This window comes from Peromyscus eremicus, chromosome 12 (genome assembly GCF_949786415.1).
Source record: "Peromyscus eremicus chromosome 12, PerEre_H2_v1, whole genome shotgun sequence".
Lineage (NCBI taxonomy): Eukaryota > Metazoa > Chordata > Mammalia > Rodentia > Cricetidae > Peromyscus > Peromyscus eremicus.
The window spans coordinates 35,764,171-35,791,078 of NC_081428.1; the positions used below are offsets into that span (position 1 = coordinate 35,764,171).

General features: G+C 36.5%; 1 protein-coding gene and 1 long non-coding RNA gene across 2 annotated transcripts in view; one reads left to right on the forward strand and one right to left on the reverse strand.

Moving 5' to 3' along the window:
- LOC131922440 (ephrin type-A receptor 6) overlaps positions 1-26,908 on the forward strand; it is a 902,384-nt gene that overhangs the window by 168,037 nt on the left and 707,439 nt on the right. The window contains exon 3 of the mRNA XM_059277230.1: positions 5,249-5,912. Within this exon, the coding sequence (XP_059133213.1) occupies positions 5,249-5,912 (664 nt within the window). The remainder of the gene's footprint in view (positions 1-5,248; positions 5,913-26,908) is intronic.
- LOC131922441 (uncharacterized) lies at positions 5,618-26,371 on the reverse strand. Its single transcript, XR_009382286.1, has 2 exons — positions 26,153-26,371; positions 5,618-5,871 (listed from the first exon to the last, which is right to left on the reverse strand). It is a non-coding gene; the product is annotated as an uncharacterized LOC131922441 (long non-coding RNA).

A 26,908-nucleotide genomic window follows, 5' to 3' on the forward strand; every position in this document is an offset into this window, starting at 1 on the left:
ACTGTGAGCAGAATGTGTTAAATAATCTTACTCTAAATCAGTGAACTAGGATACCAAGAAATGAAATGCTTAATTTACACAGGAAACACTTTGTATTGCCAGTATTATCTAATCAAAATGATAGACTGAAGACTAGCATCTCTTCCCTCAAAGACTGTGAAGATTCTTGAATATTACTTCTTCACAAACAATTTTATTAAAACTGTACAAATAAAATACAGTTACAGTCCTCATGTGCAAAATAGAATATAAAAGTTGAGGGACACACACATGCCAATACTCACTGATTTCAAAGTATTCAAATGTCTTGGTAAATTGCTATATTAAGAAGGATTAGCAAGGCCTTCCGATTGAATCAACTAAAATAAAAATGCTTTTATTTAACATAAAATAGGGAAGGAAATCTAATGGCCTATCTCAGAACAAAAGGCAAAGTTTAAAATGCTTGGAAAGACTTTTAGATCAGCTCTCTAGGCAGCTCTTACCAGTTTGCTTCCTAAACTGTATCTATGCACATATTGTCTTGTCTTGGACTTACTGTTTGTTCTCTGATCTATCTCTTCCTTAAGATATTACACAAGTTGCCAGTTCCTTAGTGAAGTTGACTTTAGGAGTCTTAAAAAAAAATTTAAATTTCTTCCTCTTCATATCTGTGCTGTATTCTGTTACTGTATTCCTACCATGGCATTCACTCACTTGATAGTCATGTGTTATTGTATCCCAATGATGCAACATAATCCCTAATAAAGACTCCTTAACTACGGTATTCTCATATCTGCAAGAATGACTGAAATATTTCTTTTATTAATCTAAGGCCTTGTCTATGTTTATTTTCTATCAAAATTTTACCAATTTATGCTGTCTACTTTGCCCAGATAGAAAGCCTGGGAAGACAAGGGAAGCTCTTTGAGTGCTCTTATTTGGCAGCTGTTGTATATCTAGATGGGGAACAGTAACAAACAGGAACAACAGACAGATGATAATAGCAGCATCATAACTCTTGTGTATGTCTAAAATATTGGGATCCCTCAGTGGTTGGCATTACAGCTATGGACAGTTGTTCCTTAGCCCTTAACAACCATTAGTGTTATCACACTGATACAGGCCTAGGAATCCAGATTGAACCAGTTAGTGTTAAAAGTCTCAGTCTGAAGTGTCTGAGACCTTTAGCCCTACACATTCTACAGCTCTGGAGAAATCTTCCAGTGACCAAAGGCTCTACTTTCTCTTCTCTTGAGTCCTTAGAGCAGCTTTACCATTCCAACCTCTTTTGCCATCTCATAACTTCTGGACCTTTTGTCTTCCAGTCTTGGTGGCGCTAAAACTGTTCAGCTGCTTCTTCTCTAGCAGCCATATGTCTGTTTCTTTTAGAGGTTGGCCTGGCCTCCTGACTGCTCAGTGCCATTACGTCCGCCACCATTTCATTCCGCTGTCTCTGATGCTTATTTCTTTCTGTTTAGCTCCATGATACTAGATGAAGGCAAGAAAAGGCCACCTGGGATAAGCCTTTTATTGTATCTAATGTAACACCATCACAGCAGGACTGTCTCCTGGCCTGTTCACCCTGTTTGCCTAATGCCTTGTTTATATAGGTGGAGAAAGGTATTGGAACCAATCATAGCATACTTGTCAGGCAAATGGAAATTTACGTTTGAACAAATCCCTTTGTTCAAACAGCCTTGGCAGTTTCATATCAGTCCCTCTGCTAGACCATCAGGGAAGTGCATCTAGACTAAGCAAAAAAATGTTGAAGGGAGATTCAGAGTTAGTTAAGGTTTTTGATTGTGTGATGAATAATTTTATGCCAATTTGATGCAAGCTAAAGTCATCTGAGAGGAGGGAACCCCAATTTAAAAAAATGCTTTCATAAAATGGGGTTGTAGGCAAGCCTGTAGGGCATTTTCTTAATTATTGATTGATGGGGGAGTGTGGGAGCCCGTTTTCAGGTTCCTCATGGCTTTACCCAGCAGGTCCGCACAGAAAGGATGATTAGGACCATGGGCCTGAGTGCAGGTGTCTGAGATGGTCTGCACTTGGCTGTGCTGGGGCAGGGGGTGGGGTGGGGGTGGGGTTTCTCCACCCCTTGGCATCTCTATAAATACTCTGGGGCAGAGACAGTCAGGGCTCGTTGGAAAGGTTCTAGGCTCTCTCGAGGCTGTCCTTTATTTTCTATCTGTTTATCTCCACAATCTAAATCTTTCTATCTAGTATTTCCTGCTGCTTGCACTCAAGAAAACTCTGGGGAACTGTAGGGTTGGTGGGTAAATGCCCCGCAGGGGAGGGCCCAGCCCATTGTGGGTGGTTTCATCCTTAGGCTTGTGGAGTTGGGTTCTATATGAAAGCAGGCTGAGTAATCCAGTAAATGCTAGACAGTAAGCAGCATGCCTCCATGGCCTCTATATCAGCTCCTGCCTCAAGGCTCCTGCTCTGCTTGAGGTACTGCCTTCATTGCTTTTGATGATGAACTGTTATATAGAATTATGAGTGAAATTAACTCTTTCCTCATATTGCTTTTGGTCACGGTTTCTCATCACAGCAAGAGTAACCTCAACTAAGATAGATATTGGTACCCGGATTTGGGGATATTGTTGTTGCAGAAGTGACTATGTTGTTTTTGTTCGATGTTTGGAATTGTGGGCTAGAAAAGCCATTGAGTGTTCAAATATTGATGAGCTGTTTTGTGGGAGGTTGAAAGATAAAAATGTAAAGAGAAACGGAGAGGATGGAGGCTTGGCTTGGGAAGTTCCAGGAGAAAGGTTGAGAATCACTCAAAGATTCTATCAGGGTTATAGTTTAACTATAGTTTAACTATAGTTAAACTATAGTTCTGGTTAGCTGGATCTAGAATCAGCTGTGATTAACAAGAGACAAAAACCACTGAGGGAACACCTTTGCTTTGCAGCTGGAGCTAAGAAATTAGCAATGATAAGAGACCAACATCATTGAGGTGAAATCATCTGGGAAGTGTTTCCTCAGGCTCAACACACAGAAGCTGTGCTATACAAGTGGCCAAGGTTGTACCTCTTGTTGGCAGCTGAACTTGGTAGTGGAATAGTCACCCAGATGGTACTGGTTTAGAATGCATGAAGGAGTCATGGAGAGCAGACGAGGCTTGAGGCTGTGTGGCAAGGCTGGAGTCCCTGAAGAGAGCACTGGAAAAGCTACTGGCGACGGTGCAGCCAAGTTGCAACAGTGTAGCCCTGAATTGTGGTAATGCCAGTACCATAAGTTGACTACCAAGAACAGCAACAGTGGTGGAGTGGAATCCAGCTCTGTGTGCTGCATAGGGCAGATCCAGAGAAGTGACAGAAGCCCTTTCAAGCCTATAAAATCATGAGTGGATCCCAGATGTTGGATCTTGAGTTAACAAGTTGGATTTTAATTAACACAGTTTTGTTTTGTACAGATTGACTATGCCCTGGTTCTTTCCTCTTGAAGTTAAGAAAGCATTTAATTTTATAGGAGCCTGCAGTTTGAGAGCTTACAGTTGAGAGAGTTTGGATTTTAAAAGAGACTTGATTTTAAAAGCGATTAAATTTTTAAAGTTTTTTTAAATTTGTAAGAATAGATCTTTTAAGTTTCAGAATATTTTATATTATGATATCAATATTAATGTGTAGTCTTGGGGATGAACAAGAAACAGAAGGTTGTAGTTTAACAGTGATGTGCTTGTGTGTCAAGCTGACAAAGGGTCAATTGTGTTGAATATTTTTATGTCGAATTGAAACAAGCTAAAATTATCTGAGAGTACGAAACCTCAATTAACAAATTGCTTCCATAGGATCCAGCTGCCCATAAGCCTATAGGGCAATTTCTTGGTGATTGATGGGGAAGGGCCCAGCCCATTGTGGGTGGTTTTATGACTAGGCTTATGGTCTTAGGTTCTGTAAGAAAGCAGACTGAGCAAACCAGTAAGCAGCATTCCTCTATTGCACCTACATCAGCTCCTGCATTCAAGTTACTATCCTGCTTGAGTCCCTGCCCTCAGTAATGAACTCTTATATGGAACTGAGTGAATAAACCTTTTCCTACCCAAGTTGCTTTTGGTCATGGTGTTTCACCACAGCAATAGTAACCCTAACAGATAGCACCAAGCCCAGTACAGACTGACTAGTCCTCTTGAAGCCAAAGAAATTAGCTGTGGTTTTCTTTTGTCTTTTTCCCCCGTCCCTCAGGGCATCTGTGGATTATTCAAAATGTTGGTGCTGGCATGATAGTCTAGTTGGCTGTTGACTGATAGTCTTTTTGCTAATAACTGTTGATTATAGAGTCAAACCATCCCATCCTCCATTTGCTCAGCCTGCTTTCTTATAGAAACCAGCACCACCAACCTAGTGTGGTACCACCCAATACGGAATGGACCCTCCCATATCAATCACTAAGAAAGTGCTCTGCAGTCTGATATGGAGACATTTTCCATATTATTTTTCCCTCCTCCCCAGTAACTGTAGGTTGTGGAAAGCTGACAGAAAACAAGCCAGGACAGAAGATACCCGAATCTATCTCAGAATGACCATAGAGGCATTTAATTTCATACTGTTTAATATATATCACTTTGTGGCAAATTATATATAAGGGTAGATTGGGAAAATCTACTGAACACTTTTCATGGTTCTTGTGATTTTGATCAAATAATGTATGCTACTTTAAATCCTTTTATTAAGTCAACAAATATTTTTATTTTTTTTTATTCTGTTTATGTGTCTGTTTCTCTGAGATGAGATGTGTCTGTTCTCTGTGAGCACTAGAGTTCAGATGCTCACAGAAGCCAGAAAAGGATGTCAGGTCACCGAAATATAATTACAGGTGGTTGTGAGGTGCCTGATGTGGGTGACGGGAACAAATCCTGGGTCCTCTCCAAGAGCAGTATGTGTTCTTAATTGAGGAGCCCTCACTCCAGCTCTCTCCCCGGAACTATTGTAACTACTTTCGATACACATTTAAAATGCATATGCCTTATAACAACCCTACAAAACAGGAAATGTTACCAATTCTATTCTACAGTTGAGGAAACTGACAATGTTAAAGCTGCTTTGGTCATGTGATTAACGGAGAACGCTCCCAGAAGAGTAGGTTCCATACTTTCAATCAAAGGGTCATAGTTAAAACGCTGCTTTGTTGCTTTGGACAGTTTCATTGCATAATTTTAACTCACTTTCTTTTGTTAGACCATTCTTAAGCGTGAACATTTCTGTTCATGGCAGTGGTTTTTATACTCACTTCACTGTTTTTCTTTTCCTTTGTGCAGTGGGATGCCATTACTGAAATGGATGAGCACAACAGGCCCATACATACGTACCAGGTATGCAACGTCATGGAACCAAACCAGAACAACTGGCTCCGGACCAATTGGATCTCTCGTGATGCTGCACAGAAAATTTATGTGGAAATGAAGTTCACACTGAGGGATTGTAACAGCATCCCGTGGGTCTTGGGAACTTGTAAAGAAACATTTAATCTGTATTATATAGAATCGGATGAATCCCATGGGACAAAATTCAAGCCAAGCCAATATGTAAAGATCGACACAATTGCTGCTGATGAGAGTTTTACTCAGATGGATTTGGGTGATCGAATCCTTAAACTCAACACTGAAATTCGTGAGGTGGGACCTATAGAAAGGAAAGGATTTTATTTGGCTTTTCAAGACATTGGAGCTTGCATAGCCCTGGTCTCAGTCCGTGTTTTCTACAAAAAATGTCCCTTCACTGTGAGGAACTTGGCTATGTTTCCTGATACCATCCCAAGGGTTGATTCTTCCTCTTTGGTTGAAGTGCGGGGTTCATGTGTGAAGAGTGCTGAGGAGCGGGATACTCCTAAACTCTACTGTGGAGCTGATGGAGATTGGCTTGTTCCTCTTGGAAGGTGTATCTGCAGTACAGGATATGAAGAAATTGAGGGTTCCTGCCATGGTAAGATGCAAAAATACAAATAATTTATCCTGTATCTTAAATTGTTTTTTAAAAGTTTTTTTAATGTACTTCCTCATCATTTCTCATTGTAGAAATGTGGGGATCTGCTCTCACCTTTTGAAGGGTTCTTAGGCAGAAGAGAGAGGAATGTGGAAATATCAGATAGAAAGAAAGACCTAGAAGATGAGAAGAAAGACAGAAACACATGATGTCTTCGGGAAGGCCTGGGTCGATATCCAATGGCCTTGTCCTTTATTAAAAAGGGCTTTTGTAATGTGCCAAGAGGAGAGGCAAAAGACTTCCCTCTTGCAAGACCAAAACACACTGTCCAGCCAAGTATAGTCCCTTCCAAGCACCTGGTAAATATGCCCATGGTGAAATCATCTCCTTATGCAGCCCGGCTGGGTAAAGCAAGCCCAGATTCTCTGACCCTGAATAAGTTTTCACTGGGAAGCCTCTCTGGGCTCCCACAAAGAAATTGACTTCTGTTAACTATAAGAAAACATCTGATATATTGTTTTTTTTCTTTCATATAGAAATGATATAGCCTACTCTCCTTTCATTTAAATCCTATGAATTCTGGGATTTACATCATTTTTTTTTTTTTTTTTTTTTGGTTTTTCGAGACAGGGTTTCTCTGTGTAGCTTTGCGCCTTTCCTGGAACTCACTTGGTAGTCCAGGCTGGCCTCGAACTCACAGAGATCCGCCTGGCTCTGCCTCCCGAGTGCTGGGATTAAAGGCGTGCGCCACCACCGCCCGGCTACATCATTTTTATGTAGAAAATCAACACCAACCTCAGTGCACTATTGACCTTTGCTAGTACTAAGTAAGATTTTTACCTACATTAGATTTTTAATTTTAGTAAGGATTTTTAAAATAACTGTGAAGGAATAATAGCATCGTAAAATGCATTTAAATTTAAAATTATAGCTTTCATATTCTTACTATGAGAGTGAAATAACTATAATTTAAAGATGATTTTTCTCTCACATGAATCATCTTATGGAGACTTATTAATTAAATAAATATATACATTTAAAAATTTTACTTAACCTTCATAAAGAACATTTATTTAACTACATATAAATTGAAATTTTATATAATTCAATATATAAATACAGTGATCTCTTTGTACACAGTGGTGTACTACAGATGTTCTATTCTCAGTGGTAAGTTATTCATAGGAATTTTTTCCCTCTAGCACCTTATACTTAATTCACTTATACACTGGTATTACATTCACATTTGTTTAAAAAGATGAAATACAGAAGGTAAAGAAATTTTTTTCTTATATATGCATATGTAAGTACATATATATGTATAAATAGTAATAAAAGTGAATGTTCACAGATTGAATCAGTAGGACACATGGGTTCTTGATTACCACAAATTTCACTAAACCATTAAGTGATGGTCATTTTTGCTGGTGGAAAACATTAATAGAGGCATGGGAAGTTTTGTATCTTTTGCATAAAGCATGAAACAGCCTTTATGATTTAATCACTAGGATATTTCATTCAAATTAATACAAAGTGTTAACCTAATGTTTTTGTTCACCTATATCAAGATTTTATAATGGAGTAAATATAAATTATGAGTGATTCTAGAAGGGAGGGATTAAGAATTTTTTTGCCTTAGAGCATGCCATACATAATTAACTATTTGAAAATTTGGGGAAAGCAAAAGAGTTCTGGATAAATATTATAAACCTAGGATCCGTATGTATTTTTTTATTTAAGATGCTTTCTATGTGAAAATTCACTTTTATATATGGCATAAACCTTCACTCATTGCTTGGCAGAGATAGTTTTAAATAAATGATAAATTGCATTAGTTTATTGGGTGATGGCATATCTGTGTTTACTATCCTTCATCTGGTCATGGAAGCAAAAGGGACTGTGTACTGTACAGACACTCGTCATTTCTAATAATGTATGGCAGAATGAGAAGAGTTAATCTTAGATTTTATATCCCTAGATCAGTAACTAAAAATCCATTTCACATAAAATAGTAGTCAAATCAATGTAACATACTCATGAAACTTCTAAATATATATGCTTCTCACTATAAGTAATAAACTTATTTTCAAATGAGTGGGAAACACAGTAGATGTGAAGAAATTTAAAAAGTTATGCTTTCCATTTTAAGCTATTCATTTGCTTGAATACTTTCAAGTTATTCTTCTCTTTCCTGCAATAATACATATTATTGATTCCATTCTCTGCCAAAACTTTATATCACAGCCAAACCTCTGAATTTGTCATAATAAATGTCAAAGTATTCAAATGTATATGAATAAACTTACTCGTGAACTTAATATACTTATATGAATAAAATGCACAGTTCAAACTATAATTTGACTACACATCTAGGGAGGAGAAAAGAAAAGCATTATCGATATTTGACTTTGTTGGTTTAGTCTATTCTGAGAAAATAATCATTAGAAAACATTGATACTTGTCATTTTTGAATATGTATTCTCTTAGTCACTCTAGTTGATGACAAAAAGATATGTATGCTATATATTTCTTCGAAACAAAGCAACACGAAACATTTGGCTGGCCACATCAGTGACTTAGTATATCTCCGTAGTAGATAAGCCTAAGACAGAAGAAGCAGAGCTTTGTAATGTGACCCTCTGGTTGCTTGACCAGAATTGGAATATGTAAGACCATCTCTTCCTTCCCAGAATTATTCTCTAGGTGGCCTCTTAAGATTTCAGAAGTTATTGGATGAGATTTCTAGCACGACAGGGTGTTTGGCCATCCTATCACCAGAGTAGGTCAGTTTGGGCTTTCTCTCCACCATTGCCAGTAGTCTATTGTGGAGGTTTCTTTGTGGATTTCTGGGGACCTCTCTAGCAGTTTGCTTCTTCCTATTCCCATGTGGTCTTCATTTATCATGGTCTCTTATTCCTTGTTCTTCCTCTCTGTTCTTGATTCAGCTGGGATCTCCTGCTCCCCTAAGCTCTCTTTCCCTGGAACCTTGCCCTCATTACCCCCACTCATGTCCAGGTTGTTCATGTAGATCTCATCCATTTCTCTGTAATTGGGCGATCTCTGTGTCTTTCTTAGGGTCCTGTTTTCTAGGTAGCCTCCCTGGAGTTGTAAGTAGCAGTCTAGTCATCTTTGTTTTACATCTAGTATCCTCCTATGAGTGAGTACATACCATGTTTATCTTTCTGAGTCTGGGTTACCTCACTCAGGATGATTTTTTCTAGATCCATCCATTTGTCTGCAAACCTCATGATGTCATTGTTTTTCTCTGCTGAGTAGTATTCCATTGTGTATATGTACCACATTTTATTTATCCATTGTTCAGTTGAAGGGCATCTAGGTTGTTTCCAGGTTCTGGCTATTACAAACAATGCTGATATGAACATAGCTGAGCAAGTGCCCTTGTGGTATGATTGAGCATTCCTTGGGTATATGCCCAAGAGTGGTATAGCTGGGTCTTGGGGGAGATTGAATCCCAATTTTCTAAGAAAGCACCATATTGATTTCCAAAGTGCTCCGGGGGTTCAATTGGCAAGAAAGAGGAGGGATTGTATGAACGAGAATTGTTGAGACCAAGATTGGAAAAAGCACAGGGACAAATAGCCAAACTAATGGAAACACATGAACTATGAACCAATAGCTGAGAAGCCCCCAACTGGATCATGCCCTCTGGATAAGTGAGACAGTTGGTTAGCTTGAACTGTTTGGGAGGCCCCCAGGCAGTGGGACTGGGACCTGTCCTTAGTGCATGAGCTAGCTGTTTGGAACCTGGGGCTTATGCAGGGACACTTTGCTCAGCCTGGGAGGAGGGGACTAGACCTGCCTGGACTGAATCTACCAGGTTGAACTGAATCCCCAGGGGAGTCCTTGCCCTGGAGGAGATGGGAATGGGGGGTGGGCTGGGGGGAAGGAGGGGGGGGGATGGGGGAGGACAGGGGAATCTGTGGCTGATACATAAAATTAAATTAAATTATAAAATAAAAAAAATTTAAAAATGGGGGGAAAAAAGATTTCAGAAGTTACCTTAAGCTTTCCTACAACATAGTAGGATCAGAAAGGAAAGGCAAACAAAACAGGGAAGAAAATAAAAGGTTAAAGGTTTTTCATGTGTCATGGGTTTCAAAGTGTGGAGGAGGGGACCTGTGAGGGAGTAAATGACTGATACTGTGTTGACAGAGGGCTACTGCTGTGATTCTGAATCTCATTCCATTCTGTTTCCCTCTGATTAATGTCCTTCCTTCCTCCCACAAAGCCCATGCTCCCATTTTATGGCATCATGCTGAAGCCCATCATATCTTCTTCTAAACCTATTTCAGATGAGAGCGAAGTGCTCTATTTGAAGCTCCCCCGGTTTGAAAAATAGGTGTTTTCAATTTTTGTTTTTAAGAAACAAAACACAGGAATTAGAATACTCAAAAGTGTTTAAGATTCTAAAAGATGGAATGTAAAAGAATGGAATTCTGTTGTAATGATGAACTTATCTATATGTTAGCGTGCCATAAATTGGAGGCTGAGTCTATTCTCTTCATAAAGCCCAGACCTGTGTCTGGTTCTCAGCAGCTATTGGCTTCAGCCACTGTTCCCAAAATGCTTCATATTGAGTCATTCTCTTATAGAACTAGCGAGTTTAGTTTGAACAGCCCTTTCAAACTTTCCTGATTTGATCAATACTAAGAAATGCTTTTTCTCGCCACCAAATTATCAAAGACCATCCTCACCAATGGTTCTTCAGTTTGTATGATAGATTGACCTTTTCTTAGGCCCAACAGCTGTTTCCTTGGCACTTTCCAAAACTCTGCTCCGTGTCTTTGCTATCCTATTCTGGGACCATAATCTATTCAATCCCAAAGTGCCCTGGTTATTGTTTATTGTCAACTCGACCCAACCTAGATTAACTTTGGATGAGGGCCTTCAATTGAAGGATTGCCTCAGCACTCAACCTGAGGCAACTGTTATAGGATATTGTAATTATTTTTAATTGTTATTGGGTGTCCAACACACCATCCCTAGGCAAGAGGTCATGAACTGTGACATCCTTTCTCATATATATACCATGTGTGTGTGTGTATGTGTGTGTGTATATATATATATATATATATATATATATATATATATATACATGCCTTACAGATCAAGGGGTCCTTTTGAGGCACACAAAATACTAGCATGGTGAGATCCTTTGATACTAGTTTAGTGGTTGATAGTCAGCAATCTCCTTCACAAATAGCTTGGTCGATGTCTGATAATACTCTTAAGATGATGACAATAGATGAATAGATGCTGAGCAAGCCTGTAATCAGTGTTCCTCCATAGGTTCTGCTTGAGTTTCTACCATGACGTCTCTCAGTGATGCATTGTGATGTGGGAGAATAAGCCAAATAATTGCTTCCTTCCTTTAAGTTGCCTTTTATAAGAATGTTTTATCAAAGCAATAGAAGAACAAACCAGGACACAAAGCAAATGTCATTGCAGTTTTTGACTTGACGTCATGGGAGTCCCTTATATTCTCTAAATGTTTTTGTAGGTCTGTTGAAAGTGACTATTCATGGCAGCATTCAAAGAACCTCACGATTTGGCCTTCTTTTGCTTTTTAACCTTGACAAATTTTACCTGCTCTTCTGGTTCACTGGCTTTGAACAATGTGTGTGTTCCACAGGTCTCTTAATGTTTTCCATGTTTTAATCTAAGGGCTTGGCTCCTTTATTGGTTACTTTTTCTATACTTGAATTTCATTAACCTTTCCTGATCAAACATAATTGTTTATATTTTGGTTTTCACAAAATTAATTCCCTTCCTTTCTTTTGTGCTATAGTTTGTAATAATTATGAATATATCTGTTTCATCAAGGCTGTCAGATGAAAGAAGGGTATTAAAAAAAACACCTGTGCAATAAAGTATAAGAAATGGGTTTCTGAGAGTGATCACAAGGCAGTGAGAAAGTAAATCAGGAAGAGTAAAGCCCATCCATATTGTTAAATGTTTCTCATTATCTATCAATGCTTTAGATCTGTAAGTATCTGGAAAATACTGGCATCCTTCATTTTACTAATGATAAGATGAAAGTATTGGGAACAGAAACGTTTTGCCTGGGATTGCAGAAGAGCTGCTAACACTATTTAGAGAACTGAAGCCCAGCTCTTTCTCTGTTTGGCCTTTGAGAGGCAGTTGACTATTTTTAAGCTTTGCTTGAATAAACTTGAGAATTGGGGTCTAGCATGCAGCAAACAGAAAATAAGGTAACTTAGAGTAATCATTCCATATGTGTCTGTCACAAAGGGATGCAAGGTTTCATTTGCACATTTTTGGTCCTTGTTGATAAATTTAAGAATTTGATGAGATTTTGGAGTTTGAGATACTAAACAACAGGCCATGCAAAGCTGATCTCTTAGTATCTGCCAGGAAGAATGAAGCAGAAGGCAAAATAAAAGTTATTGTTTTTGTGTTAAAAGTCAAGGAAACAGGCAGGCATGGCAACAGAAGCCTGTAAGCAGTTTCATTGGCTAGGGGTACTGTAAGGGAGCATAGTTCCAGAGACTATTAGGGCAAGGAGGTTTTGTAGTCTGTCTGTTGTCCATCCAAAGGTAGGAGATAAAAAGTGAAAGAAAGGAAAAGCTTTGCTTTCTGAGAGCTAATGCAGTGCCTTAGTTAGGGTCCCTGTTGCTGTGATGAAACACCATGACTAAAATCAACTTGGGGAGGAAAGGGTTTATTTCATTCAATTCCATATGACAGTTCATCATCAAAAGCAGTGAGAGCAGGAACTCATGCAGGGCAGAAACTTGGAGGTAGGAGCTGATGCAGAGGCCACGGAGGGATGCTGCTTACTGACTTGCTCTCCATGGCTTGCTCAGTCTGCTTTCTTATAAAACCCAGGACCACCAGTTGAAGAATGGCACCACCCATAGTGGGTTGGGCCCTCCCCCATCAATCACTAATTTAAAAACTGTCTTCCAGCTAGATCTTGTGGAGGCGTTTTCTCAATTGAGCCTTCCTCCTGATGACTCTAGCTTATGTTAATTGACATAAAACTAGCTAGGACACACAGAAAGCAGAAGAGCATAGTGGTGATGGAGCAAGCAACTGAGTTTTATGAGTCTTCTGAGACTCTGGGTTTGTAAGTTCCTATGTCATCAAGAAAACAGTTATTCTTTTTCTTTCTTTCTTTGCTGTTCTCAGGTATATCATAATCCTTTTTGTCTTCTGGCTTTAGACCCTTTCTTTGGTTGAAAAATACATTATTCTCCATTACCTCTAGGGGCCTCAGTCCTTATTTAGACAAAGGAAGCACCTATTGTCTTCATCTTAAGAGTATCATCATACACTGACCAAGCTATTTGTGAAAGAGGTTGCTGACTGTCAACCACAATACTAATATCAAAGGATCTCACAATGCTAGTATTTGTGTGCCTCAAAAGGATCCCTTGATATGTAAGGCACCTGATATATACATCAGAAAGGATGTCACAGGCTTTGGATAATCCAACTTATATTAGAGAAACTTGACATATGTATTTGTCGGTCCTAAATGGTGCCTGGGAAGGAGCTGACTTTAAATGGCTCTTTTTGTTCCTTAACTTCCATCATAGCATCACCTGTCAAATCCACACCTTCAAAATCCACTGACTGATACATATTTACTTGAACTTGAGTAGTTTAATATGAGATTGTATTCTAAAAGATCGATTACTGAGTTGTGAATTTCCCATTCCTTTTCCATAATATTGTTAGCATACACCTATGCCCAAATTCTAGGAAGAAAAAAAATGAGAAATACATTCTGATTCTTGCTGTATCAATCAAATAAACAGAAATATTAAGTATAAATTCTAAATTTTAAAACCAAATACAAATATTTTAAATCACTCTGTTTATAACAAATCAGCTTTTTCCCCCTAAATACCAACTTATTTTTCATAACCATTTAAGCATTTTCCTAAATGATACTGTCAGGCTAGCATACTGTTGCTTACATAATTTTAATTGTTTTAATTTATTCTACTCAATGACATTATTTTTAAGGGTCTGAATAAAATATTGTTGGCTTTTAAAGTGCTAATTTACATCAAATTGCTTTTTATTTCATCTATCTAAGACATTATAACTTCGTAAGAAATAACTGAAACCAATTAGGATGCAAATTTGAATGCAAGTTTTGTTCTTTTGTGTGTTCTGCAGTGACATGAATCCTCAATAAGCTCCTCATGAACATTAATTTAGGGTAAACCTTATTAACATAGTGATGTTAGTATCGGATTGTACACCTGCTGCAAGAAGTGACGCCTGGAGGTATCACATGATATAATTCAACCAATTTCATTTGACAGTGGAAATTTCTGAAATGAGACTAAACTTGTTATACTTTGTGTGTGTGTGCCTTTTTTTTCAGTTAACATGCACAGTATTAGATATCTGTATGCATTGCCTAAGAAAGTGTGTTTTAGCCTAGGTGGTGTGGTGGCACACACCTTTAATCCCAGCACTCAGGAACCAGAGGCAGGTGGATCTCTGTGAGTTCAAGGCCAGCCTGAGCTGCAGAGTGAGTTCCAGGAAAGGCACAAAGCTTCACAGAGAAACCCTGTCTCAAAACAAACAAACAAACAAAGTGTGTTTTAGGTAATCTGCTTCTCTACTCATCTCTTCGTCTTCCTGTACTCCCCTGTACTCCCTACACTGTCCTGCACATCCTTACACTTTCCTGCACACCCTTACACTTTCCTGCACACCCTTACACTTTCCTGCACACCCTTACACTGTCCTGTACCCCCTTACACTGTCCTGTACCCCTTACACTGTCCTGTACCCCTTACACTGTCCTGCACCCCCTTACACTGTCCTGTACCCCCTTACACTGTCCTGTACCCCTTACAAGGTCCTGTACCCCCTTACACTGTCCTGCACTCCCTTACACAGTCCTGCACTCCCTTACACAGTCCTATACCCCCTTACACTGTCCTGCACCCCTTACAAGGTCCTGCACCCCCTTACAGTGTCCTGCACCCCTTACAGTGTCCTGCACCCCTTATACTGTCCTGCATCCCTTACAATGTCCTGCACCCCCTTACACTGTCCTGTAGCCCCTCACACTGTCCTGCACCCTTTATAGCCTCTACTCAGCCTTCCTTCCATTTCCATATCACATATGTTCTTTTGCCCTCCCTTTCTTTCATAGTACGTCTTTTGAACCCTCTCTTGCTCTCTGCTCTACTATTTCAGGCTCCACTCACCTTTATACTCACTAACACACATACAGGTCTACATTCCAAGCAAAGGTTCGCATAGGAGAATAAATTGTGCTTTTTGTCTTTGTGAGTGTGAGCCACCCCTCTTTCTATCACACTTCCACAGACCACCCGATTGCTGAGATTTTCATAATATAATTTTTCTTAGAGCTGAATAAAATCTCACTGTGTGTATGTAACTGAAATGTGTTATTAATGTGCAGTATTCCTTCCCCGCCCCCAGAAAGATGATCTTATTAATGTTTCCTCTGAGGCTTCTTTGACATTCAGAAGGGAAGAAGGGTGGCCATTCTCAGACCATTGAATAATTGTTCACAGAGGTGAATGGGATAAGCGAGGCCCTTAGTGACAAAGCTATTGATCTGGACTCTCGAAGAGAGATGTTATTAAGGCCTCATGGCACAGCCTCTTCTGCAGTTCAGAAACATTTATGCTTTGAGCTTATGATCTTCTGTCCAATCATGTTATCATAGATGGCTGTGAAAGCAGAGAGCATAAAGAAATTCTAGGCACAAGGATTTTCTGGCATTAAACAAGGGAGTTTGAGGATATGATGAAAAGCTAGAAGGTGAAGTTGGTATCTGACAGAAAAAGGGCAGGCTTATTGGCCCAGACAGTATTTTCTACTTTGAAAGGTTCTCACACACTAAATGTAAACTCTGGCAATATAACATTTTGATTCCAAACAAAGCCATTTTTCCTTGAAGACATCCAAGGCTTTCATCTGGCTGGAGAAGAATATGAAATCAAGAAGCCTGAGCCTAAAAATAGAATGAATTATTTCCCAGCAAGACAGAATAAAGTTGAGTAATTATAGTTAGTTCATTGCCACAGTCTTTAAAATAAGTTAAATGATAAGTTGGCTTAAATTTAAAACATATAAGAAGTTGTTTAAATCGTGTTTATCATCAATTTTAATTTTGATTTTACAACACTGGCCTCAAAGTTATATATTATATTTCTATATAATCAATGTTTAATGTTTTAATATATGTGTTTTCAAAAGAGTATGAATTTATTCAGTGTCTCTGTTCTCTTTTCAAACAGCAAATTCGAATTACCTCTTCCATTTGGAATATTGTCTGGAGTTTAATCTAATACTTATGCCAACAATGCTAAAAGTTAATTGGGTCAAAAGTTAGACATAGCAGATAGCCAAGTAATCTTTATGCTTTCCTATGATTTTTTTTCCTTTCTTCTGGGAGTAAATATTCTTTTCATCAGGTATTTCCTATAGAACTTCTTTTGGAAAAGTGCAGGAGCTGTTACATTCCCTATTTAATGAGAATTTAAATTTTTAAGGGGTTAGAAAAAAATTGGCTCAGTGATTAAGAGCACTTGTTGCTTTTCCAGAGGTCCTACATTCAGTTCTCAGTCCACAAATGGTGGTTCACAACCGTCTGTAACTGCAGTTTTCAGGAATTTGATGCCCTCCTCTGGATTCTTATGGCACTGGATAGCACTGGTGTACATACACACATACAGGCAAACAATACAGATAAAAAATATTTTATTTTTACTATAAAAGATGCAGTTCAGTGACTATGATGTATGAAGTCTTAAATTCAATTTACATCACACACAACTTAATGACCATATATACACACAATTTTTTATGATGGCTTCCCTTTGCAAGGTTTATTTTGGCACAGAATATTATGTGACCATTATTTTTTTAGTACTTTGAAGATAGAATTTTCTTGTCTCTGAATATCTTGTTGCCCATGGCTGATTAAGGAACTTCTTAATTGTCATTATGTTCAGCGAATAATCTATTATTATAAACCATAATTTTGGTTTTAAGTTTCATGGCAATGTGACAAGATATACATTTTCTTTCTTCTGCTCCTCAGAGAGTGAGAAAGTGAGAGAGGAGGAGTGTTTATTCCTATACTTCCAGAAGTGTTCTTAGATGTTCATGAGAGACAGTCTGTCTATTAGATTTATCTTTTAAACACCATTTTGAATATTTCAGATTCACCACTGACTTCAAGTCATGATTTTCTACTTTTGAATACACTTATTTAAGATTTTATCTCACCTATTGAGATATTGTTAACTATTTCTTTCATTTTTGAGATTATGACAAAACTGTGTCATTTCCATTTTTCCTTACTCCAAACCCTCCCTTACATGTCTCTTCACACTCATTCAAACTCAGGGCCTCTTTCTTCATTAATTATTGTTATATGCATCTGTATATTGTCTATTCCTTAATACAACCTGCTCAGTCTGTGTTAAGTGTATAATGTCATTTGTGTGTATGTTTTCAGAGCTGGACATTAAGTGTTGGATAACCAAAATGTGTGTTCTTCCTAGAGAAGACTGTTTACCCTACTCTCACCATTCCTTGGTTTTCTGTGGTTTTGTGGTTTGTAGTTTTTTTTTTTTTTTGGTTGGTGTTTTATTTTGTTTTAAAGGACTTCCCCTTATCCACTTCAGCATGTCCATAGCTGTTACCCTTGCTCAGATCATGTTTAGTCATCTTACCATGATAATTTTTAGTTTCATCTTCTCATTATCACTATATTTATTGTTTCACTTCTATTTACTTTATTTTAGATTTTTTTCCTTTTCAGTCCTAGTAAGCTCTCTTACTCCATATAGGCTTTTAGGTCACATCTGAATTTACTCAGAAATATAAACCAATCCAATTAGCATGGTGTCAATGTTTCTTGGCATGTGTCTATTAGAAATATAGCTTTTATGTTCATTTTCCTGAGAAAATTGGAATGTGTTTTCTATTTTCTTGATTTTTTTTTTATTTTCATTTGATTCAGAACTTTTGGACTTGCACCAACCCAGTTCCTTCAGGCCAGAAATCAAAGTAGTGTTCCTTGGTGACAGGAAACACTGACTTAAGAATCTAGATTCCTTGTACTTAAGGAATTTATATGTATAGAATAAGTCTTGCCTGTGTTCAGCTGAGATTTTTAAGAGGAACATATCAACCTTAATTCATATTGAACAGATTGAATGATATATGGTACATACAGAATGGATGAAAATGAAGAGTTTATATGACCACTAATGCTATAAATGGAACTGGGTGCTGTTAAATATTGCCCATAGCTTAGTGGTCACTTGTCAACAAAAATATTCTACCACATATTTGGGGAAGTTTAAAGTTCCTGGAGAAATTATCATCTCAGCCATAGTCTATAGCCTTCCCACTAAGTTAACACACTTATCCTAATTTATCTAACAAAGAAAAGTCCTTCCATCGGGTTTAAGTCGATTTTCATGTCCTATGAGCCACAAGTTAAACAACAAGCAAACTATTTCTAAAACAATATGTACAATGAGTAAATAAATACAAAATTACCATCAAGAGGTGGGGAAAAACACATGTTCTCTCATATTTGAATGCTAAGGTAAATCTGACTATACAATGGTGATTACTAGAAAGTGGAAAGTGTGAGAGAGAACTAATAATGGGGTCTTGGAGCAGAAAAGGATAATTAAATAGAAGTAATAAGTTCCACTGTTTATTGCACAATGAGACAACTATCATTCACAGTTACTGGTCATATATATTTATGAAAAATATAAGCCTAAATAAATAATTAACTAAAATGATAGATATTGAAAGACTTGGTTGCTCCTTAGCAATGGCAAGCAGAATCTTCCTAGGCAATTATTGTCAGTGTCCCTAAAAATATGGTCATTTATTCAATGATATATTTTTATCCATCTTCCTCTATGGCCCATGAATCTTAGGTCTATGAATTTCTTTTACCGTCCATGACCATTTCTGAATCAGTATAGGTAGCTGAATAGACATTACATATAGGTACCCTGCTTTATTGATTATATATTTTGAAAATTCCAGAATTATTTTATAATTGTAGACTCATAACAGACTGCAGATATGTTGGCAGTAAGATCAGAGAAGTCAGAGTATTCTCATGATCTATTTTCAACTCTATGTGTCAGAAACTACACACAAAGGCCATACCCAACTTACTTTCTCTTAGACAGCTTTAAGTTTGTCCTGTTTTGTTTTTTTGTTTTTTTTTAACTTCTTGTTTCTATAGTCAGAAGTCTCCTCTAACTTAGGATGCCTACACTGAGGTCGTATATTTAACAACAGAGTTGAACAGAAACAATGATTGAGGATTTTTTTGTTTGTTGTTTCTGTTTTTAATTTGAATGTCTGTTTTGGTTTTTTGGGTTTTTTTTAGACAATTTATATGTCTTAATTCATTAAAAAAAAGTAATGGTCTTAGTCTGTTTTCCATGTTATTGCAGGGCCCAGTTCATCAATAAGATTCTTATATATACCATAATTTCCATCTGTTTCACCTTCTATTAAGACAAAACAAGACCTTCCATCCACCAACTGCTGAACTTAACTCATGTTAAATCTGTCTTTTGACATGTACTGTATTGTATAAATGTACATTATTTAAAAGTTGAAGTATCACATGGCCAGAGAGATAAGTCGGTGATTATGAGCACCTGCTGCTTATACATAAGTCCCAGGTTGGTACCCAGCACCCACCTGGCAGATAACAGCTATCTGTGCTTCCAGTGCCAGAGGATCACATTCCCTGTTCTCATCTCTACAGTCATGGCACACATGTGCAGCACATACATACATGCAAACAAATCACAAATACATGTAAAATAGATAACTCTTTAAAAGCTGAGGCACAAATCAAAATTCTCAATTCTAGAACCTTGCCATACGGAAGTTTAGATGTCTGTTCAAATTATACTCTAAGGTGTACAAGATTGCTTATATCATTCCTTCACAGGCATAGTAACAAATGTGCCCTTTCAATCTCCAATTTCAACTATGACTTTGGAATCTGTAACTAATGAGTGAAAAGAGAAAGTGTATAGTTAAACAATTGTAAATTAATTTTTTTAAGTCTTGGCAGAGAAGTGACATGCAGAGTAAAAGTTCATGTTATTAGCAGGTATATTAAGTTTCATTCAGTAAAGATAATCAGGAATTGTCTTTATAACCACATGAGTTTTTGACCCTGAGAAATATGAATGTTTCTTGAAACCATATAAAAGCTTGAAGTACAACAAATTAAACATAAAGCCAGAGTTCTCTTACAAATTTAAAACTCATTCTATTTCCATAGAAATAAATATAGAATTTATCATTTTTGAAGAGTTGACATTATTTCTGTAGGACTCTCAAGTAACATGAGAGAACTAACAAGTAAATTTACTGCTAAAATAGTGAGACAATAACATAAAAGTTTAAAAATGACTAGTATCCTCATTGTATTTGTAGGCTTTTAAAGTAGTAATCTGTTGGTATTCATTCTTTTATTCTCTTGTTTCATGTACCACTGAACAATGGAGCATTTTATTATTTGTTTCCTATCATGTGTGAATGGAAATAAATTGTGGTAGTAGACAGTTACTGTTTCCCATCTGAGCTTAGTGCAAACTAGACATTTGTGAAATAAATCCCAATAAATAAGGAATAAATTAATGGCAACGTTAGTCTCCAGTTTAAAGGGAACTATAAAGCTGTGCTACATTGTGGAAAATGGAGATTTGTTCCATCGTTGGCTACTCTGCACAGGCACTATCACCATATAAAGAAGCATGCAAGGCTAACAATTGATGGCAACTTTCAAAGCCTGAAAACAAACTCTGTTTTATCTTCAGTGGCAGACAAGGGGGAAAGCATGATTTATGCCGTTATTTGACCACACTAAAAGCAACTACTATATAAAGTCACAGAGATTCCTTGAAAGATGCAAACGCTGTTGTGTTGGGCAGAGATAAACAACCACTGCCTTGGATGGATTTCTTTAAAAAGGAGAAAAGAGTTTTGGGTCGTTCTTCTTGCAATGACTAACATCCTTATTTCTTTATTTTATGTGTTATTTGAAATCTAACAGATATACGTTGTGGGTCATTTTTTTTTTCTACTGAAGGAAACTGGACTCCATGTTGAATAATAAAATATATCAGTTAAATTAAATGTCAAAAGGGTTCCTTTGAAATAATTAAAAATGTAAATAAAGATATATTGCACAATAGTTTTTCTAATGATCTACTAATAAATTGATAATTACATGGTAATCGGTAACACACTCTTTAGTGACAAATTGTATATTGGTACTTAAATGGGTTATTATAAATTGTTAATATGAACAATTATATACAAATACAACATAACACCATAGGCAATTTTCTAATTTTTGTTTAAAAGTTGTACAGATACTACCTATTACTTAGGTAAACGACTCTAATTGTCATAAATTATTCTTTAAGGAGATAGATATAGTGTTCAAACACCTGTGATCCCTGCAATCATGAAACTGAGCTAGTAATATTGGAAATTGAAAACCAACCCAAGCTGAGTTCAAGGTCAGCCTGAGCTACATATGAGATTTTCTCAATGAAACAGAAACAAAAGTTCTCTCACATCTCCTAAAGTGACATTAAAACATCCTTACTCATGTATATATTTCATATTTCTTTAGCTGATATATATTCAATTATCAAATTTAAGTTGATGGATTATTAATTTTATAGTATATATTTTTCATTTATTTCACTAAAAGTCAGGATGAAACTCCTCTAATGCTATAAACCACAATTTAATTTGACTCTGTAAAGAATATAGAATAATTATGTAAACATACTAAGTTCTTAAATAATATATTTTGATGCTATAAGTGTTAGTTTCCACCTCACTCAAATTTTTATTGCATTTAGCTAAACAGATGAGTCCAAATTTTATGTGAAAGAATAAATGAAATTAAATCTAGAGTATTAAAGAACAATATACAAAATGATATACCTAGGCAGATAATAAAATGAACTTCAGGGAAAATATTTTAAAAGCATATTAGCAACTCCTAGAGAGTAATATTTCTTACTAATGTTGGATTAGAAAGGGAAAATCAATTAAACTATATGAAGTAATTAAACTGTGGTAAAATAGAGGTCATTAACTAATGGGGGCATATATATGGCTAGTTCATAGACTGGTTCTCACTTTGTAGAAATTAAGATGGTGGTGGAGAAGCAATCATAACTTGGACTTCGGGCCATGACTCTCATATTTTAGTAAGCCCCAAAGGAGTCATCTTCATTATTGAAACCATCTCACTTCAGAATGTAGGAAATTAGCCTATCTTGTACTTCAGCATAGGAATCAAGAGAGTCCTCCAAAGGGCTTAGTGGGTGCACTGAATGGATACCTAAGGGAGAAGTCCAATGAGAGCATACTGACTTGTCTGATACCAATTCCTGTTCTCATGGAAGTTCACAACTACAAGGACTTCATAGTTTTTAAAATCTTAAGAACAGTCAAAAAATATTGAAATATTAAAGGATTGAATTTATAGACCAAAATTTATTACACATATTTGTTTCATTAAGACAGTACTATCTATGTCTTAAATACAGATTATAATCAAATGTCCACAATTGTTTTCTTAATGTAACCCTTCACAAGTTGAAGGACTATAGCCTTGTGGCTAATACTCTATATATTGCATGTCTGATAGTTGTATGTGAGATCATGAGGTCTACATACTTAAAATACTTATTTCCTGGTCTTGCCTAGATAATTTTCTGACCCTATAGACAAATTAATGTATTCTAGAATTGCAAATAATTTGTCAAACAAGTTGCTTTGGTCAGATATTAACATATACTCTTTTATTATTAAGCATGGAAGAAAACGTCTAAGTAAGTATTTTCCTCAAAACATCATCTATTCATCAGCCAATATTGAAGATCATTGTCATTTTTCTTTAAGTGTAGAATGAATGTTCAGAATTGAGAAAAGTGATTTCATTCAGGCATGATGTCAGATTAGCAGATATTAATTTCCTGTGTATTATACTCTATGAGCTATGAGTTATTACCAATTATTGTGACAGACAATGCAATAGGCTCTACCATAAATCTATGTATTTATTTTTAGTTTTTATTGATCTATTTATTTGTTTTTCAAGACAAGGTTTCTCTGAATAGCTTTGGAGCTGTCCTGGAAATTTCTCTTTACTCACAGAAATCTGCCTGCCTCTGCCTTCCAAGTGTTGGAATTAAAGGCATGCACCACCACTGCCCAGTCTCTATCATATATTTAAATAAATATGTAGTTCATTTCTTGAAAAGATATATATATATATATATATATGTGTGCGTATTATATGTTTATATATATATATTATCATGATATAAATGTGTTTAAATTGGAGATTCTTCAAAAGTCACCCTCAGTTTTTTGAACAACTCTTTTCACAAAGATATTTCTAAAATAAATAATATTATGCCTATTTCATTGATACATAGGGAACTCTTTTGAAACAAAATGATAGCATATTTTAAACTTCAGAGCAAGTTATATGTATTTGTAAAAATATTGTTTCCTTTTTTGTTACATTTCAAATCAAGCATTTCTACTTACCTGTTTTACTCTTTTCCCCTTCCATATCTTCCCTCTCCCAATTTTATGTCCTCTCTCTTTTTTAAAACTCTTGGACACAGGAACTCCCAATCTCTTCTAATATTTTCTTTGAAAAAAAAATTCTGTTTAATTTTGAATTAGTTTTAGACACTTTATTGTGTCTAAATGCAGCTGTAGAACTTTTGCAATAAATATTAAGTAAATCTTTTTATTTCTGTTCAAAAGGATCCAAGCATGATTTGGTTATAGCTAATGCCATCTGTAATACAGGAAAGCTATCAACCATCTCTATGGCTAAGATAAAAGTACTTTTAAAATTAAACTGTGCTGAAAGCCAATGTATGTACCACCAACTTTAATGTTAAGAAGAAAATAACTGTGTATAATTAATTAAACTAAAAGGAGCTGTGTTTGTTAAGATGGTGACAACTAAAAGGTCCAAGTTAAAATCTCCAGAGAGGAGAAAGCTTTTCAAAGGTGAAATGGTCCTGGGACGAGGAGGTGGAGTTGGTTCCCTTCAACCAGAGACACTGCTTTTCAGGGCCTGTGAGTGTTTTTTCTTACATGAAATAGAAAATCCATTCATAGGTTTGTTGAAAGTGAATTTGGGATTAAGGCAAAATTCTAATGAAATTCACGAAATTTAGGATGCCCGTCAGATAGGGTTTAAACTTTCCACACTTGGTTGCATGCTCAGCACCTTGAGTTAAAGTGTAGCTTATTTGTCTTTCTGCAAGAAAAATCAACGTCCTCATTAATCTTTAATCTTTAAGTTGTAAAGGGAAATCTCAAGTGATGAAGGAAATAAACCCGAAGACTATGCACTGTACGGAAGCAGCTCATGGGAAGTTTTCAGTTACTGTGGAGTGTCTGCTAGTGAAAATAAACCCAACAAAATGACAAAAGATGGCATAGGCCCACCAATAACGAGAGGAGAGTCTAACAGTAAAAGTAATGAATTGGAATTAAATTAAATTACATGTTACAAAATCTTATAAAAGAACTTTCTGTGTTATCAAAATCTCCAAAATGATATGTATTAATTACTTCACCTGGTTAATAATATACCATTTTTTCTGATACACTGTTATTTATATTTGACACTTTTTATATTAAAATAGTCAACTTACATGGAAATTAAGTTCTGCAACCTTCACATTAGGAGGATTTTATAAACATAAAATAAGCTCTAGCAAAATCAACCGTTATGAGCATAATTGAATAAACCAGAAATGGGACACTGCTTTTAACATTGCTCCTTCAAATATCAGAATTTTCAACTGAATCTATACTTTAAAATTTTCTAACTATGTTGTTAAGTTATTTTCATGTCTTTTATCATTTGAAGAGAATTATTCCCTTTAGCTTTTCATACGGAATTTTTAATGAATGGAAATATTATCATAAGAAATGAGTTTTCTTTGCTTTCTAATGATTACTGCATAGTTAATTTGAATTCTCCAGTTTCAGAAAAGAAGTAACTAAGATATCAAAAATTTCTATGATGAAAATAATTTACAATATAAATAACATGTATGCTTTAAAATAAAATAGGAGAAATGTGAAAATTGACAAATTATAATGACCTATTCATAACATTTCTATGCCATAAACAAAATCCATAATGACATAAACTGCTCTTTCAAGCAGCAATTTCATTAGTATTGACATGCATTGATAACTGCATTTCTATCATCGTAAAAAGATAATGAAAATATGTTTCCATCCCAAAACTATAAATTGGGGCAGAGGACAAGGTTGGCCAGACATTGCTAGCAAGATTTCTGTGGAAGGAAAAGTATGAGTATGTGATGAATGAAAAACCTCTAACTACTGGTAATGTACTTGCCTTCCCTTAGCATAGGCAAGCAGTCATGTCATGATTCTTTGATAAAAATCATTTGTTTCATTACTTAATTTTTTACCTACACATAAGCACTTATGTTCACACATATGAATTGCACATATAAAAATGGATAAATGCAAACCTTTGTTGACTACAATAGCTAAGAAATCACAATGACCTAACAGGCTAAGGCTGTGACCATGCTGCTGTCTTATTTAAACATCTCAGTCCTGGAGCTAACCTTTTCATCAGGTGGCTGCCTTTGAATTTTAGGGAGAATGCTGCCTTGTCAGCCTCCCTTGAGACAGTTGGGGACCTTTTCTCTTTGAGTATTCTTCATTTTAATAATAAAAAAAACCTGATTATTAGCTGGGCAAGTGGGTTTTGGTTATGTTTGGGTTAGGATGGTCAGTTGAGGAATTGGTTACTGTGATATAGTGGTGTTTTAGTATTCCATTGAGATGTTTACTCTCTATGCTTTTATGTTTCTAGAGTCTTATATCCAGGTGAAACCAGGGCTTTGGATTTTTTTTTTTTTTTTTTTACATATTTTTGTGACTTCCTTAAGATGTCTGGACGGGGGTATGAGGGCCCAGGAACTTGGAGTCTGTGATCACATAAACCAGACAGGAGTGTCTTAGTCCAGGGCTCTGATATAATTTCATTAAGAACTCATCATAGAACTTAATCTGTACTTATCTTTTCCAAATAATCCCATCTCCAGTATAGTGCTCGGATTTAGAAACACATTACTTACCTTGTACAGACCCTTCAACTGTTATAAAAGAAAGCATATCTATTTTTTTTTCTTGAACAAAATGGATGTAAAGCAACCCAGTTAATCATGAGACGCCCACTAGAGGACTCTTTCTGGAAGCCATGTTTCTCAAGGCTCCTATTAAGTAGAAAGCCCTTACAAGACAAGGAAAGTGCCTGAGGTGAACAGCAACGGGGAGGTTTTACAGAGGCTATTTACAGAAACATGGACCAGGTATTCGGTTCTCATAGACCAAATATTCCAGAGCACATGCCAGATTCTGAATTCTAGAAACCAAATTTTAAAACAACTGCTCTACTCTAGAATACAGCAACAAATACTGCAGTTTACGACAGTCATCTGTCTGGGCAACAAAGCCTTCAAAGTGTAGAGAACTGTCGAAGCGCCAGAAGGTCAGGCTCATCACAGCAGCGGCCCTTCCTGGTGTCAGTGTCCTGCATTTGATTCTTTTATCATGGCTCTGACAAATTATATGATAAACACGACTTAAAGGACAGAATATTTGCGGTCACAGTTGAAGGATACTATCTATCATGGTAGAAAAGTTATGGCCCCAGAGATTTAAGGCCACTGGTTACTGGATCAGACCCCAGGACACACAGAGAGGGATGGATGCCTGCACTCAGCTCCCTCTAATTTCTGTTCATGACCACAGCCTGTGCAATGACTTTGTCCACATTTAGATCGGTCCTTTCACCTTTGTTAACCCAACTTAGAACTTTCTTCTCAGATAGG